General features: G+C 44.4%; 1 protein-coding gene and 1 long non-coding RNA gene across 8 annotated transcripts; one reads left to right on the plus strand and one right to left on the minus strand.

Annotated features, from left to right (window-relative positions):
* Nucleotides 1-772: 772 nt before the first annotated feature.
* LOC6524184 (tyrosine-protein phosphatase 10D) lies at nt 773-17,730 on the minus strand. Of its 7 annotated transcripts, none has more exons than XM_015190066.2 (12): nt 17,628-17,730; nt 15,958-16,382; nt 8,838-9,084; nt 8,491-8,769; nt 7,064-7,742; nt 6,556-7,004; nt 5,792-6,220; nt 3,590-5,730; nt 3,271-3,529; nt 3,070-3,198; nt 2,022-2,548; nt 773-1,673 (listed from the first exon to the last, which is right to left on the minus strand). In XM_015190066.2, the coding sequence occupies exons 2-11, from the start codon at nt 16,162-16,164 to the stop codon at nt 2,043-2,045; spliced, it is 5,325 nt and encodes a 1,774-aa protein (XP_015045552.1). In that variant the 5' UTR covers nt 16,165-16,382; nt 17,628-17,730; the 3' UTR covers nt 773-1,673; nt 2,022-2,042. The 7 variants fall into 7 exon arrangements, with proteins under 7 accessions (XP_015045552.1, XP_002100047.1, XP_015045555.1 ...); XM_002100011.3 differs by having other exon boundaries at nt 2,022-2,530; nt 17,561-17,718; XM_015190069.2 differs by having other exon boundaries at nt 17,561-17,718.
* Nucleotides 9,091-13,534, plus strand: LOC120320558. The gene is made up of 2 exons (XR_005560054.1): nt 9,091-10,299; nt 10,373-13,534. It is a non-coding gene; the product is annotated as an uncharacterized LOC120320558 (long non-coding RNA).
* Nucleotides 17,731-18,446: the final 716 nt, after the last annotated feature.

An 18,446-nucleotide genomic window follows, 5' to 3' on the forward strand; every position in this document is an offset into this window, starting at 1 on the left:
CATTTCTGTTCGCCTGGTACTTTAAATCGAAAAATCACCAATTTGCTTCAGCGCTGGAGCCGCCAGAACCAATTTTTTCGCCCAAAATTGCCAGTTTTACCGATGCTAAATACCAGGCGAACAGGAACAGGAAGCAGGTCGCCGTCGATTGCTCCGAGTAATTCTAATCAGCTGTTCTAGACTGCTCTCCTAGAGATGGGCGATCGCGCTGTTCTTGTGGACGTGTCACGAGCTTTAATCCGATAGACACGAAAGCTCCCCGTTCATTTGAATCGCCCATCCTTAAGTAAGGTTTAGTTTAAGCGATCAGCTGTTCGTGTTCACCTGCTATTCGATTCTGTTCGCCTGGTACTTCAAATCGAAAAATCACCAATTTCCTTCATCTCGAAGCGCCACAACCATTTTTCTTAGGCCAAAATTGTCAGTTTTACCGATGCTGAATACCAGGCGAACAGAAACGGGTAGTAGGTGGTAAACGAACAGCTGATCGCTGAAAGTAAAGCTTACTTAGGGATGGGCGATTCAAATGAATTGTTCGTTCTTGTGGACGTGCCACGAGCTTTGATCCGATAGACACGAAAGCTCCCCGTTGATTTGAATCGCCCATCCCTAAGTAAGCTTCAGTTTCAGCGATCAGCTGTTCGTTTTCCACGTGCTATTCGATTCTGTTCGCCTGGTAGCTGAAATTCAGAAACCTCGCCATGCGGCGGTTTTTCGGCTCGCTGAAAAAAGAAACAACAACAACTACGCATGCAAATGAAACCAGGTTATGTTTGTTTTTGTCTCAATATAAATTTATTGATCTTGTTGTGTAGATGCACATCTAAAAAAAATACAATACAATAAAGTAAAATAAATGCTAATAACTTTAACTGCACAATTGCTAATGCTGCTTCGGACAGAGCCGATGGAATCGCTTGGTTATTTCGAGACTCGAGACTTTCGAGATGGAAAGCTGCATGCAGTTAGAGCCAACATTTCGCTGACTAATCGTGGTCTAAAGTCTATCGATACAACGTAACTAGGCTATATAAACTATATAATAAAATAATACACAATCGTATAGAGTAATAGTCATAGTAGTAATAGTAATGGTAAACATAGTATGGTCATAATATCGATCGACGCGCACACTAATTGGAAAAAAATGTACAAATCTATACACAACACGACAGAGCAAAAGGTAATGGGTAATAGGTAATAGGTAAAAGGTAACTATAGTAGGTACAGGGATAGATAGATACAAAAATAGGTAGCAGATAGTTACACCTGAAGCTTAAGTTTACGCTCTTGTTGGTTTGGTCTAGTTTGGCGGCATTACATTAAATAAGCGGGCTAGCTAGCTTAGCTCTATGGCAAACAGGCGGTACGGCGGACCGGTGGTACAACGTACTCGCACACATGGCACAGGCCAAAAAGCGCGACCTTTATGCCCCGGCGATCCTTCGGGGATCCTTCGGCGATCCTCCGCAGAATAAGGGCAGGGCAACAAACTCAACTCATTTGACAGCAACTCCGATCGCCACATCGTAGACAAATCACATCCAGCACATCACAGGCAGATTTTACGTATAGTATATGTTAAAAAAAATAACTATAGGTACTTTATATCATATGTAGATGTTCCCGCAGCAAGCATCCTCAGATTCCCGTCTCAGCTATGCCCTCGTCATCTGGAAAAGTGCAAAGATACTTTAGGAATCGTGCTGACAACATCGCTGTTAGGATGCGAGAACATAACACATGAACTGAAACAGGCTAGTGCGGGTTTTAAATTTGTCTCTCTTTCGTTTTTCGATGCAATATCTAATGTTTTGGTTGTTTTGATTGTTTTTTTAAACCCATAACCGTGTGTTGATGTGTCAATGTAAGTTAGTTCACTTTCCAGTGCGGTTAGAATTTGTGGTTGTTTTTTTTATGTTTAGTCGGGGGCAAAAGCGAGTTAAAGCAGTCATTTGGATATGGAACATACAAATTTTGGGTCTGTGTTGTAGTGTTGTGTTGTTATGTGGGGTACAAACCTAAAAAAGTCGACTTTTCTATCAATACCACCAGCCATCCTCATCGGCGACAGCCCCATCCTTGGCCACCTTCCCATCCCCATCCTCATCATCGTCCTCTGAGTCCGCGTCTGAGTCAGTTTCGGTGTCCGAATGCGACTTTGCGCCGGTGCAGTTTCGTTCCTGATCTTGCTTGCCGTGTTCTATGGAGATCGAGATCGAGATCGTCTTCTGGAGATCCACATGCACATCCTGGGTGCTGCTGCTGCAGCTGCCCGATGACAAGGTGGCCGTCGTTTCATTGTTTAACGGCTGCTGGTCATCGTCTTCGTCTTCGTCTTCGTCATCGTCTTCTTCATCGTCATCGCTGCGCTTTTGCTTATCTTCCTTGGCCAGCTGCTGCTCCTGCTGGTTCTGCTGCTGGTGGTGCTCCTCATCCTTGTCGGTCATTACATCCGCGTCCAGTTTCTCGGCCATGGCCAGAGAAGCTCGTATGGGCAAGGTTCCCATTTTCGTTTGTGGCTGGCGCTCTAAGTAAATTTTAGTCACTTTTTTGTGGTTGTTTTTTTTCGGTGTTTTTGATCGGATTTGATTTCGATTCCGATTCGATTTCAATTCGTTTGCAGAAGTAGAAGCATATGAAAATGTGTAGGAGGTTAGGCAATTTTTGTGTGATTTACAATCGTGTTTTAGTTGTGTGATGGTTTTTTGATGTGTTTTTGATGTGTTTTTTGTGAATGATTGTGAAAAGAAAGAAGAAAATAAATTATTGAACATTTTTGGTTAGTTACAATCGCAAATAAAGTAATGAAGAACCTCTAGGTGAACCGCAGCCAAAGGAACTCAATATAAAATAATAATCAAAATAATAAGCACCAAATTACAAGTTATATAGCCCGTATCCAGATTGTGTGTTCAAATAAACAGATTAAGTTAATCAGCGAGTAATATTTATAAAACTTGATCCGCAAAGAGAGTGAAAATAGAGAAAAATCAGATAAAATGAGGGAGGAATAGAACAGTTGGGAGTCTGGCTAAAGGAATAGCAATCAATAGCAATTCCACTCACCTTCGTAGCCATCGTTGGCATGCAGCTCGAGCGAATCGGCCAGCAGGTGCTCCTTGCCCTCCAGCACCGCCAGCAGACACTGATGGATGCACACGTACTGCTGCTCCGTCTGCACCATGAACACGCGCTCTGCAATCATGCGAAATCATTATGGTTAATCGTCAGGAAGGGGGAATGGACAAAATATCACAAAGATCTCACCCTTTCGCATGGCGAATACGATGCCAAAGATGTCCACGTAGTCAGACTTGTGAATGTGCTGCAGGATGCGATCCAGGGCGATAAACGTGCCCGATCTGCCCACTCCAGCGCTGCAATGGACGATGATGGGACGCATGTCCGTGCCGATGACATCGCGGAAGGCGCGCACAAAGCGCACCAGCGACTGCGGCGGCTCTGGAACCCCAAAGTCCGGCCATGTGGTGAAGTGGAAGTGCCGCATTATTCGCGACTCGCAGTTCTGCAAAACGATAGGATTAGCAAAAGCCAGACAGACCATGATGAATGCCAAACCACTCACCCGTGAGACCATAAACTCTGATATGCTCCAGTCGTGGAAGTGCGTGTCGATGATCAACTGCACCTTGATGTCCCCGTAGAACATGGCCACCCGATCCACCGGCCAGTATTGGTCGCACTTCTCGCGACCCTTCTCGAAGCAACGCGTCAGCATGACAATCGCCCTGGAGTTGCTCTCCCAGCACATCCGCCAGAACTCCTCGCGCGTCGAGTGCAACGGTCCCTGGGTGACGATGAACTCGCGCGGCGAATTGTGACCCGGCATGTAGTTCGCATTAATGTAATCCGAACCATCGTCATCGTCCACCGGCTGCAGCTTGAAGCGGGAATGGTCGTAGGGCAGGATGTTGGTAAACCTGTTCTTGGGCCGATTGCAGGGCAGATTGGCGAAGCTGCATGCCTGATCGCGACCCACATGCTTCAGCTCCTCAAACTCCTCGCTGAAACGAAAGTCCGAATCGGCCGACATGATCCTGTAGTGCTCGGAGAAGTCCTTGACATGAACGGGTCGATTGGGCGTGACATAGCCCTCGGGCAGGGCGGCCAGCTCGTCCTGCATGCGGGCCAACTTGGAGGCGCGACGGATCAGTTGGCAGCGGTGCTGACAGTAGACCACCACCAGCACCATGGCCACCAGCATCACAGCCGCCACGGTGGCCGCCACAATGACGGTATCACTGCGTTCGGTGGTTATCGGCGAACTGTACACCGTGTCCGTGAACTTGTCCTCATCCGTAAAGGCGCGAATCTTAATCCTATATGTGGTGCCAGCCCGGAGCGGGCCATTGCAGTAGCCCGCCTGATGTTTCTCGCAGTTGGCCGTTCCTATCGTAAAGTGCTCCGCCTCCAGGCTGCTCTTTCTGCTGCCATTGCTGGTCAGGAAGGGATTGTAGGGCTCAATGGCTTGGTAAGGCAACCACACAGTGTATGCCTGCACATCCTGCCAGCTGGGCATCTCCAGTCCGGATGCGTTTTTGCCCACATCTTCGGCTATGATTATAGTGTAGGATCTAACCATGCCATGGGCGTTCGAGAAGTAACCTTGCCGGAAACTAATCTCGATGGTGCTGCTGGTCCTGCTTACTTCCAGGGGCGTTACACTCGGCTCCGGTACCGGTGGTGCTAGTATGGGCATTGTTTGGATGTGCTCCCTTTCGGCTCCGTAGCCCAGAGCCGACTTGGCCTGTATTCGGAATATGTACTGGTTGCCGGGTACCAGACCTTCAATCTTGCCCTGAGTGGCATTCACCGGGAATTCGTAGCTTGATACATCCGCTGCATCGTCGGCGTTTTGGCATGTAATGCGGAAGTAATCGATGGGTCCATGCTGTTCGGCGGGTTCCAGACTCCACTCGAAGGTAACCTCACCGGGCTGCACATCACTGGGCTGGAAGTATTCGACTTTGCCGGGCGGAGCGGTCAGCGTTTGGTAGCTGGCCGAGATGGGAGCACTGCTGCGCATCAGGGTGCTGCCAGAAACGTCGGAATCAGTGCCCTGGGTGGAACCCGCACGCACCACCACGGTGAATGTGTAATTGTGATACGGACGCAAGCCCTGCAGCGTGATCTCTGTATTCTTGGTCACATTCTGAAGCAGTTGTGGTGCCTCCTCGTCTGCACTGAGGTACTGCAGTTCAAAATCGGTATATTCCCCGGCAGGTGCTGTCCAATGCAGCGTTATCTCGCGGGCCGCCACCTGGATGGCCTTCAAATCGCTGATGGGCAGCGGATGCAGGCGATAGAGCCGTTGGACCGGCAAACTGGCCACTCCGCCGCTCACTGTCCACACGGTTACGTTGTACAGCTTGCCAGGCGTCAGTCCCGAGAAGCTCAGCTTGCGTTCCGTATCGTTGGCCAGTTTCTCCTTGTCCTTGATCGTCGGATCGCCCATCGAAAAGCGGTAGATATCGAAGCGAGTGCTGTCCGCCGGTGTGGGTGTATAACTAAGCGTAATAGTTTCATCCTGGCCCTGTTCGTGGCCCGCATTGGCGATGAACACATCGGATTGGATCAGTGGCATGGTGCGCGTGGACAGATGGGTGGTCCCGGAACGAATGCCATTGGAGCTGGCTTGAACCTCGAAGCGATACTGGCGACCTGGCGACAGCTCTTCAATGGGTATCCGAACGCTGGGAGAGCTCACTGAAAATCGTATTTGGGTTTAGATTAAACGCACAATTGAGCACATCGTACAACAACTCACAATCCTCCAGCTGCGTTACATTCTTGAACTCCACGCGGTCCTCCTCATCGGTGGGCCACCACTTGAGTGTGTAGAAGTCCACATGGCCATCGGGTCTCGGCCATTCGAGGGTGAGATTACGCGAGTCCACCAACGGCACCACATTCGACACCGGCTGCGGCGGCATCGTCACATTGAGCTCGAGCGGATGGGGGCTCTCGACGCCGAAGCTCACGGTGTTCACCTGCACCAGATAGCGTTCGCCATAGTGCATGTCCTTAATCCTGGCCTCGTGCTCGTGCAGTCCGGAAATCCGCTGCCAGGGCGAGGCGTCCGTGCGGTAGCGCACCGCATACTCACTGAAGTCGCTGCTCTCCGGCGGCTGCCAGTGAAGCACCACTAGATTCGTATGCACAGTCTGCAGCGTGAGATTCTGAGGCGGTTTAGGAACTGTGGAGGAATGCAACCAATAATTAATATTTTTCGCCGTGTTTTCACATACTATATTTATGAATACATTGTAAACTAAGCGTAGAACTTGGGAAACACAAAATGTAACCACTTTTGATTACTACAACCTGTTTGGCCGTTCGCTAATAAGCGGCAATAAAGCTCAATAAAGGAATGAAATTCATATTTAATGGGACATATATCATAGCGCTGTCAAGCTTAATCAAATTCTAGCACTGCAACAAAGTGCAACAAATTAGAACCCGATATGAACAAACGGACTTGCTAGAATTGAACTGCACGTAATCCACGGCATTCAAAAGTGAAATACTCACAAACAGCTTGGAAGTAGGAGTGCGGTTCGCTTCTGACTCCATGGCTAATGGCGTGCACCTTAACCTCATAACCGGACCCCGGGTGGAGGTAGTGAATCGTGAGACTTGTCTCATTGGTGGCCATGGTGCGCTCCTCGCGCGTTCCATTGCGCTGGTAGTGCACCTCGTAGCGATCCTGGCGCGAGTTCACATCACTCCGCCAACTGAGCATGAGGCCCTGATCGATGCTCTTCAGCTCCTGGATGAGCGGCGCCGCGGGACGTGTGTAGCGCGTTATGTCGCTGGCATTGGAGGCCACGCCCTTGGACAAGGCCTGCACGGCGATCAGGTAGCGACGTCCTGCCAGCAGCGTGTCCAGCGTGTACTCCGTGAGATTCGTTGTGATTTGGGAGTCAGCGGCAACCGGAAACGGTGCCGGCACCTCGCTGGCATTCGTCTGCTCGTGGTAGCTGAAGGTAACGCGTGTTACTTCGTATTTGGTGTAACCAATCTTTCAAGTATTACTCACCTGATGCGGTACGAGTCCTGTCGTCCCGTTTCCGCCGGCTCCCAGGATATGTGCAGAGCATTGCTGCGATCGTCGAGGAATCCGCCGAGACTGCGAACTGGTCGTGGCCGCAGGGTAACCTCGCCGCTGGCTGGCCACGAATTCACATTGTCCGCAATGGTCTTGACCACCACCTCGTAGGTGCGACCTGGCTCCAAGACATCCGGATAGTCGAAGTACACCGACTCGCCCTCCGCGGCACGTTGCACATTGAATATCCTCCTCGACGTGGAGAGCATCACCTGGTAGGCATCGAATTCACTGTAGGTGCGCGGTGGATCCCATCGGACGCGAAAGGAACTCGATGTGGTATACGCCTCGTCGAAGGTGACATTCAGCACGCGCTCCGGCACGGTCAGATACCTGGCTGTGGTTGGGATCGATGAGGTCTCATCCTCGGACACCGTCTGCACCGAGATATTGTACTCCCGGCCGGGCACGAGACCTTTGAAGGCCGCCTGTGCCGGACCCGGCGGTTCGCCCTCGCGCTCCACGTACAGCACACTCTGGATGGCGTCGTCCGGCGTTATGGAGACCCTGTAGTGGGTGTAGATTCCGGCCGGAAACGGCGGCTGCCACAGCACCAATAGGGTCGTCTCATTCCGGAACCACACAATGAACTTCCCGGGCGTGTTGGGCTCTGTGGTGCGGTAGGTGAAGATGCAGCGGGCAGAGAGGGATTCGTAGATGCAATGAGTCTTGGGTAAATGCTAAATGGTAAATGTATCTAAGGCATCTAAGCTAACAGCTAAGGTGAGTCGATCAACAGGTGTGTTTGGGTTAGTCTACCGTACATTTTTGGCCAAGGAAGGAACGTGAAAAGTAAGAATGATTGCAAAAACTATCTACTATTTAAAGGATATGTACAGATTTAATAAGGTTAATCAAATTATATACAGAGAAATAAAGACGCAACACGCCCGACACAGTGGTCCCCAAATCCCGAGCCAATGGCGAGGAATTAGCTACTGAATTGTGCGTGAATATCTATCCAATCATTACAATTTAACAATTTTCAAATCGAATTGGGCGCCACTGCTTTAAAGCGCTTCGAACGAAATACTAATCAACTGGCATTGTTAACCGTTTATTAACGAAAAAAAACACTAGTAAAACGCTGGTGAAATTAGGGATTTAGTTGGTTGTGTAAAGAGGGTTACCTTCGGGCTGCTCAGACTTTCAGATTCCCGTCGACTTGAGAGCATTATAGAATATATAGATATGTAGAGTGAGACAAGTGGAATTAAACATGTTAGTCATGGCCCATTACCACCGGATTACGGATTACGGATCACCGCTTGCAGTTAGCGGTTAGTTATTGCTGCTGGTGCTCTAGAAGTTGCACCTGCGGTGCGGACTACGCGTTCCTGTCCTCTGTCCCGACTTACTTGTGGTGAAGTTGCGGCTGGTGTAGGCCACCGATTCCTTGCCCTGGTAGACGGAGTACGCCTGCACCTGGTAGCTGCCGCCGGGAGTCAGTTCCTTGGCCGACAGCTGCAGCGTTTCGTTGCCCTCCAGCGAGTAGTTGCGCTCGAAGGGCAGATCCGTGAGGCCCAGCACCCGGATCCGGAATCCCGAGTAGCGACCCGATCCCGGCGGTCGCCACGTTATGAAGGCACTCTTGCTGGACCGCAGCTGCACACTCAGATTGGCTGGCGGATCGGGAGCTGTTGCACATGAAAGCATTATAAATTCAATCCTCCACTACAGAAAAAGGAGGAGAATAGAAACCCACCTGTCGTTATGTTCACCGTCCAGGTGAGCAGCTCCCGATGCGTGGAGTTCGTGTAGTACAGCCAAAAGTTGTACTCCGTGCCCGGCAGAGCTCTCGAGAACTTGATGTCCTTGCCAATCTCGCTGGCCGGGATCGTGGTGTTCGGCTCCGGGAAGCCGAAGGGCGGACTGTAGTCGATTCTGTAGAAGGCGTTGGCGTTGCTGCTCGCATTCGGCACATTTATCACTAGATCGGCGGCATTTGTGTGCTAAAAAGTAAAAGCAGAAAGTAAATTACAATTTATCCAAACCTTTGAAACGTTACAATCAACTCCATAAGCTCATAAGCTATAAAAGCTTAAAAATGGGCAAAAAGTGGGCAAAAACATACAAATGTAAGGCATTAAAGACCAAGCAACAAAACAAAAGAAGAAAACAAAAAACCCCTCCAGTTGCGGTTAACAGCGTCTATAAATAATCTTAAAAACAGTTTAATTAGAACTGAACAAATAAATCAAACGCTAACCGCAACAATTACGCCAGCCCAGGCTTTTCTTGTTCTTGACACGAAAATCAACGTAAATCTCTATACTGCCCAAAACACATCTGCCAGTGAAATATTTGCAGTCGGAATTGCTGTGTGTTGTGTGCTGTGTGATTAACAGACAGTTCTAGTCCGAGTTCTATTCATATTCACAACTCACAACTCACTGTGAGGCGATGTGAGTAGAGTATTCAATGTTTCAGATGCGAATATGACCGATACTTGACCACTGAATGACCACGCAGCCAGCTGCAGAGCCCTGAGTTGCATGCAAACGAGTCTGCCCCTGAATCCACAATCTGCAATCCGCAATTCGCAAGGGTATATCAATCGGGATATAGAGGTGTGTGTGGAGAGGCGGACTCCCTCAGCCTACCTCAGCCTACCTCAAAACTGACCCACATCGCTGCAATCCCCCATTAATCAGCGAGATAACGCAGTGCCGCAGTGCATATTGGAAATCGTATTCAGCGATAAGACCATGACTCTCTCTCTCAGTCCCACTGATCATGACTGTAGAACAATCACAGCACCAAGTGTGGAACACACACACACCACACACTGTACACCACTTTGTACACAATGCCAGCCAGCGAAAGTGATTCACGAGGGTTCCGTTTGGATGCCACTGAGTTCCACTGAATGCCACTGGGTGCAGTGCATCTCGTGCTGTGTGCAGCTATTGAAATTATTATTAAATTGCATTATATTATATTATATATTGTATAAGGCGCACATGGCTCACACATGACCGGCCCCGACACATCAGTTATCTTCAATGAGCGGCCTCTGGAAGTGACGAGAGTGGCCATCACTGGGATGGTGGGATGTGGTTTTCCCATGGGGTTGTTTCAGCAAAAATCGGGAAAATCAGGAAAACACACACATCTTCTCCTGGCTTTTCTGTACCCTTTCGTATTCGTGTTCGGGTTACCCTAAGGTATGCGAACTCTATATCTACTCTATATACAAAATGTGTTTACGATAGCTTCGCATTTCTTCGGCATTTCTAGGGGAAACAGTAGCACTTCGATCGGATTTCCTGTCTGGTCCATCGAAAGCAAATAAAGTGCTTGGAAGTGTTTAGAAGTATGCGAACTTGATCGATTTCTGGGTACCCTCGGGAATGTCCATAGTTGGGTGTCCCATTGCGTAAACGCATTGATTCCCAATCCCCTTTTTTGAGTTACATGAGTTACTTGTTTGGATCTACTTGCGAATGTGCCAAAGTGCAATATTCTAGTGATTTATTCCGCGGCCGTCCTCATAAATGAGCACAATTAAGTTGCGATAATGGCGCAGTTAATATCTATGGTCACTGCTGAGCTGATAATTAACCACATATAAAGTGCAGTATGGCCATAAAAAAAATATAATGCAAAAATCAAATTAACCGATTGCGATCTATTTGCTTTTTTTCGATCTTTGTTTTTCATTTTCTGTTTTTTGCTTTTTGTTTCTGCCCGCAACTTGTTAATTTCCAATGGTCCGATCATCTGACGACTGATATATCTATAATATAGTATATGTATAGTATAGCATATCTACATATATGAATGATAATGACGCTGATCACGTTTGCAACGTTATTCGGACATTAGGCAAATGCTGACGTCAGCAGAACAGCGGATATGAGATATCGAATTTCATGAGCTACCCGAAAATAAATAGTAGAAGATAATAATAAAAAGTACAGGGAAATGGAGTTTCCGATCTTGCTGGAAAACATATCCGGAAAATGGCAATTGAGTGGTAGGAACAAGCAAACCAATTTTCCTACGCCTCAAAGTGCATATATGCAATTTGAATATGATTTCTTAATTCGATTGCTGCTATTGCATGTCACATGCAAACTGAAAACGAGCAATAACAATGGCAAATGGCAAATGGAAAATTGCATGTGAAAACGGAAGTTAAAGTGGTTTTTAGTCAAATCGAGCCAAAAGCGATCAGCCGCCCAGCCGCCCATTTATCATAATAATGCCCTCCCACCGCCCCCTTTTAATCATTGACACCTCTGATCACGCCCCCAATCACAGCACACAGCACACTGAAGCACATTGAAGTAGCCTCTGCTACTTTGCTTTTTGTCCTTCAATTCGGCAAATGAATTTGACCTTTAAGCCTAAATGATCATACTAATGGTCATAATTAGGATGATGGGCTGATGGGATGATTATGACAGTGATGGGACGGAAACCGAAGAGTATCGTCATCATTTGAACTGAAACGATTTAGCTAATGTATGTAAGCGATGTAGCATGTAGTATGTAAAAAGCACAAACTACGACTTTATTAAAGCTATGAAAATAAATCTATGGCAATTAAACAATAATCATCAAAGGTTTAATCCCTCGGAGGAATACGCCATGAAAAGATATTCACTTTAAGGGGTTTTCTATTCGGAATACAAGCATTTTGCAATGCAAACAACCAATAAATGTATCTCTAAGAAAGCTATCGATTTGAAATCAAAGATAAGAGCATGATTTTCCTAAAATTATATAGCACCGACTAAATACTTCCTCTGCACATCGATTATAATTCGAATTGGTGCAATCGATTATTTCGATTAATTTGCACACACGTTCATTTCTGTAATCGACAGTTACTTACATTTGGGTTAAGCCAATTTGATTGACAATTTAAGTTGGATTTTGTTTCATGTTGTTATTCGGACCTGCCTTTCACTTTTTATTTGCTTTTTTGCTGCTAAGCCCACGAGATTTTTGGGAAAGTTTGGGATTAAATCAAATATCACTAGAGTGCGTAATGGCATATCCATTAACAAAACAAAACAACGTGTTCTAGTCTTGTCTTCTAGCCGCAGGAATATTCCGTTGAACTTTAAAATGAACAACGTAGCTCTTTGTTGAAGCCTCATAATTACTTAAGTAAAGTAAGCACGAACATAATAGTTTTTCACTAAACGATTTGAAAATATGAAGCCAGTGCGAAAATATCGCATAAATTGAAATCAAACCGGGCGGCACAAAAAATAAATAAACGCAACGCAACACAAATTGAAATCGCAAACGTGGAATGCGTGAGATCGAATTTGAGGCTTGTTTTTCTTGTGAATGTGCGACTTTTCGTCTTATTTTTTATTAATTTTTATTTTTTTCGCCAAGTATAAAACGCTGTAGGTTGTTTGCTAATTATTTGTATGAGCGTGCAAGAGAGATGGAGAGCTCGAACGCAAAAATATGATAATAAAAGTAAAAATAAAATACAAATCCAATTCAAAACCAAAATCGAAAAACCAAAACCAGTTAGGTGAGCCAAAGGCTTCTCTCGAATTTTGCTTTAATTTTTGTCGTGCGTTGTGTGTGTTTTTTTTTGGAATTTTTTTGTTTATTTTTTACTTTTTAGCTGTACCCATATTTTTGCGTTCAATAAACAAATTGTCGTTTTATGTGCCCCCCTCCACCTCCAACTCCACCACCAGCACCTGTAACTTCAACTGATTTTGGCCAAGCAAATCTTTTCTTTCGGCCAGCTGGTTTTTTGTTGTTATTTGTGGTTGGCCTTTCTGTTCGGGTCGAGTTGGCCCAGTTTTTTGCGTTGGTCCCGCAATTAATATCAATTAATTAGTAGTTGCTTTGTCAGAACAGCCAGAGAATTCGGTACAACGATTAACGAACGCAAATAATTGGAGATCAGCAGTCAGCAATCGGCAGTCAGGAATCAGCACAAAAATTAGCCAGAAGTCATGGCGTCGCAAATGTGGCATGTAAGCCCCATTCGGCGGATCAGAAAAGTGTTTAACAAAACAAAACAATAATTATATTGATAAATGGGCACTTAGCCAGCGCCATCGATGCAGCAACGAATTATTATAGGTTTATTTAAGTCAGTCAGTCAGTCAACCCAACGCGAAGTGAAGTGAAACCGGATAAGGCGAAGATAGCACTAAACTGGGAACAGTCGCATCAAGCATCAAGTATAATTTATGAAGTATTTATTTATTGAAAAGCAACTGCTTTCCATTGCGATTGCCAAACGGGCTAAGAGTTCAGCTGTTTAGCTGGAGTTTCCAGTGCATAAATAATGTGATGTGGGACCCCAAGCATGTGATGTAGCTATTTTCAGAAGCCTCCACTTCAATTGATGGGGTCTATAGTCAAGTGCAAATAGAGATTAACAAGCCATAAATGGATATGCATATATCTATATATATATATTTGTATTTATGGACAAGTATTTGTTTATTCTCCGATTCTCCGTTTGAGTTGTCACTTGCGTTGGCATGCGAAACTGGCTTCCTGTCTTATTTGTTCTCCATCATCTCCTGTGTTTGCCGAGAGAAAGCCGCAGATTCTTCCAAAGTTCACTGGTCTTTTTTTGCGCATTCTTCGACAGGTGAGGTGGAGGTGGAGCATAAAGCAATGTGAAATTCTAGCATTCCAATGGGTGTGTGCTCCATTTTGTCCAACCCCCAATTCCACCCGCATGCCAATTAGTTGTAAGTACCTCCCTCCCTCCCCCTTTGGGCCACACCAAACTGATTCTACTGATTCTACTGCCTCTCCAGCTGCCACATAAGCAATGGTAATAGGTACACAACAATAAAGTGAACGGCAAACGGAGTCGAAGGTGCCAACAACCACAGAAGTACGCCATAAAAAGCAGCGCCCACAAGAAAGTGGACGAAACAGTGGCATCTTGAGGAAAACTGAACAAAAACGGGGCATTCCTATTCCCATTCCCATTTCCCCTGGAATGGAAAACACACAAACAGACAATTTCCATTTAGTGAGCCAAAGTTAATTTTACATCGATCCCACAAATTGTAAACAAAGAAAGGCCAATTGCCCAGGCAATTGTGTAGTTTTCCGACTCTAATTTGGTTTTATTCTCGGGCTGCTTTGCTTAATTTCTCTCAACACATACTCCCCTCACACCCCCAAAGGAAAAACCACTTGACACAGTTCCAATATTAACCGAAAAAGGGGGCTTAATTACCGCCACTTTGTTCTCGATCTCCTCGCTTCTAATTGAGTTTTCAGACAGCCACTATAGAACGGAATGACGATAGACTGACAAGGAAAAGGTTAATTGACTACTGCTTAATTGCATTTGCATTTACATATAATCCACAAAACGCATTTGCGATCCCCAAAACCATCCAAAATCAGTCAAATTTACACCTTCTGGTTACGCTTATAACATTCCGCCCCACTCTCTTTTCACCCGAAGTGAATAAAGTGAAAAAAAGAGCTGGCTGATGTCATCGGCACTCTTCTTCGCTGGCATTTTTTATAAACATTTTGGCATTTGTATGTTTTGGACGCTTAGTAATACGAATACTTTCGGCCAAGTTCCAAGTTCGGGCGATAAGCCGGCACGTAATGACCCGCGATCCGCAATCGCGGCAATGCCCAGATAAAATGAAAGCCAACTCGTGGGTTTTGAATATGAAGCATGTGGAAAAAATTAACACAGCAGTGCATATTCGCATATTCAAGAAGTTTTGCCCAGTTATTGGTAACAGAAACTGCAATGTCAAGGACAACACTGTTGTGCATCTTAAAGATGCAAAGATACTAAACTGCATTGAACAAATCTCCCCCAAAAAAAGATACAAGTTTGCCAGCGTTTGATTAATGGGGCGATTTAGTTCTTTGGTTTATGAAAATTAGATATAATTTCGAATCGCTCGAATAGTGTATTGAAATTTGTACTGAGTGAGGAAGTGAGGAACTGCCGATGACAGCGTCATCATCAGAATCAACCTTGAGCTTAACTTGCGTTCGCTTTTTAGTGTTTTCTTCTTTTTTTTGTTGATTTTTAACTTTTTACTTGTTGTGGTTGGGATTTTGTTTTTATTGTCTTTCAATGCGACAACAATGCAAAACGAAACGAAACGAGACGAAACGAGTTTTGTGAACAAAACACAAGCTGAAGCTGGAGTAAAAAACTCAGGCAATAAAACAAGGAATAATCACTGGAATAGGCCCACAAATCACCCATCAAAATCACACACACTCGTGCATCCATTTAATCAGCGGATTCATCACCTGTAGGAGTCATTTTAGATCGACTTAGTCGTCATTGTGTTCCAAATGCAGTGCGCTTCTGGCCAAAAGCCAACTTATTTCGCTAATTTGGCAAAATGTTTCGCACTATGAAAAGCAGCTAAAGTTTATGCTTAATAGTTAGGCTACCGAAAATTGAATTTAAAATCGTATAACAAGTAAACCAGGTTTGCCATTAAATATTTATATAGCACTGATCAGAGTTTTATATAAAATCTGGATTTATCGTGATTTTAGTTCAATTTTAGTGAGCGGTTGAGCGAGTTCATATTAAAATAACATAACACCCAGCCAAAATCCCAACTAGAACCGGCCAAACGAGTTCCTAAAACGCACTCAACGAAGCAAAAACCCAGTAAAGACATTTTCTGCCATTAAAAGTGGAAAATAGTTGGATTGTAATTTTCGAAAAAAAAAAAAAATCCAAAATAGTTTGCAAATTGTCTGTGTGGTCGGCAAAACTACAAAATCATAAAGGTAACTAACTTTGTGGGTTTACCTGTCGCTTTATCTTTATCGCTATGTTTTGTTGTTGTTGTTTGTTGTTTTTTCTCACTCACCTGAGCCAAAAAAATTGTCAAAATGCCAACAACAAGCCACAAGAAATGTTGTTGTTGTTGATTGTGGTGGTGGTAGTAGTGGCGATGGTGCTGGTGCTGTTGTTTTTGTAATCGCCGCCGCTTTCGTCCATGTGTTTGTGGTTGTATTTGTTGTTGCTGCTGATGATGTGCCCGTAATTGTTGTTGTTTTCGCGTGGCACAGTCCATTTTCAAGTACAGTAAAACCCAATAATGGTCGAAGGTTTCGCAGATTGTTGGTTTTACTTTTCAAGCGGGATTGGGCGGTGTTTTGCGGTTATTGTTTCACACATGCATGTATTGCATATATATTTCTCTTGGCTGGTTACATGGTCATTTGTTTGTATTGCACACGCATATTACGTTTCCTCTATTACTTAATTAATATTGCACTTGTATTGCACTCTCTGTAACGGGAAGCGGGAGAGCAATGGTGAGTAAGCGAGCGAGCGAGAGCGGCAAATGTAGGCCTATTGTAATTGTTGTTCTCTAATACGATTTCCATTAACAATAGCCGGCGAATGCAAGAAAAATGCTTTATGCCCAAGCAAATTTGTAACGGCACATGCGTGCATGTGTATGCGCACGCCGACGGCAGGAGAAGAAGCAGAAGCGAAAGCTGCAGGTGAAAAGTAACAAAGAGAGGGGGCTGGGGGCTATGGAAATGTGAGACACGCACAAGTACAAGTGCGTGTGCATGAGCGCTGCAAGTGTGTGATTTGATGCACACACACTACACACATGCATACACTCACGCGCATTTGTGGCTGTAACGGCGCTTTACTACAAGTACAGTGGGCCTTCCCGGCAGTTTAACACGCGAGCAAATAAATGCGATTCAGAAATTAGGGTAAAATATTACATTTTTATTCTATGCAAACAAAGAACCGATATGATGTATGTGCCCAACCATGTTAGTCTTAATGGAATTTTTCCATTTAACCAGTCTCCACTGTTGCATTACAGTTTGCTACCGTTGTTATTGTTGCTGGATTACGAAATATTCAGCAATTAACAGACAATTGTTGTTGCCGCCGCTTTTGCACTTCATTTTTGCACTACCACTAGCCGAACAGGTGTGTGTGGGTAACTAAAGCAAAGGTAGTGAGGTAAACTTAATTACAATAGCGGGCGGTTAATAATGATTGCATTAAATGCTAATTGCACGCAATTACTTTTACTCCGCCCTTTCTTGTTCTCTCTCTTGTTCTCCTACACTCTCTCTCTATCTCCCACACACACACGCACACACTGATGCAATGACTAAATGCGGCGGCGCAACGGCGTCGGCGTCGGCAGCGACGGCATGGACGAAAAAAAAGTAATTCACTTGACTGTTGCTCTTTTTCTTCTGCTTCCTCTCCTCCCTCTTCTTCAACTTCTTGTTTTCGTTGCACACCAATTTAAAACAAACTAGTCACGTTTCATTTTTAAGGGAAAACATAAAAACAGAATATAAACTTCTGGCGCGTCGGCGCACTTGATAAAAAAAAATAAATCACAGATAAAAAATGCAGGTTGTATTAACCGTTATAATGCGGAAAATAAACTGCCGATTTTTATTCACCGACAACTTGTTACTGACATCTTAGGAAAAACAGGCTGCGAAAAGGAATCGGAAACGAAAAACCGAAGCGAATGTCTGCACGCACTTTTCACCACTGTTCCTCGATTATTTTCCACATTTTCTGCCTTTTCGGACGAGCGTCGTTTAACGAATGAATATAAATACAATACAATTGCGTGACCGTCGCGCAGAACTGACAAAAAACCTTAAAAACATCGAAAAATTCCGAATAAATACTAAATCTTTTACACCATATAAGCTCCACAAATAATTTATAAAAAATTTTGCAATTTATTTAACTTAATAATATTATTATTATTATATCATATTATATCATGTTTGGTTCTATTATCCATTTAGTTGTTTAATTATTTTTTAAAACGGAATTTTATTTACGAAGGTGGTATTCAAGAAGAATGCTTGCAGTCACGCTAACATTTGCTTATGAAATTACACCTGTTTTACAATTAAACTATTGCCAACTATTTTTTATCGAACAGAAAATAAAATAAATCAAATTGAAAATGTTGAATGTTTTTCAAAAATGTATCAATGGTTTTCTTAAAAACTGAACTCCATATAATTTTGGTGGCAAATCTTAACAAGAACGATTTTAAAAATATGTATTTAGAAAATGTATTAAAGTATATAAAGTAAAGTAAAGTATTAAAGTATGTATGTAAATGTATATGTATTAAAGTATTGCCAAATATTTTTTATTTGAATAAAAAATAAAATAACTAAAATTAAAAATGTTGAATGCTTTTCAAAAATGTATCCATGATTTCCTTAAAAACTGAACCCCATATAATGTTGGTAAAAAACATTAACACGAACGATTTTAACAGAGAAACTCATAATTGACATGAGCACTAGCATTCTTGGCCTAAAGCTCGTAATATTA

Source organism: Drosophila yakuba, chromosome X (assembly GCF_016746365.2).
Source record: "Drosophila yakuba strain Tai18E2 chromosome X, Prin_Dyak_Tai18E2_2.1, whole genome shotgun sequence".
Taxonomy (NCBI): Eukaryota; Metazoa; Arthropoda; class Insecta; order Diptera; family Drosophilidae; genus Drosophila; species Drosophila yakuba.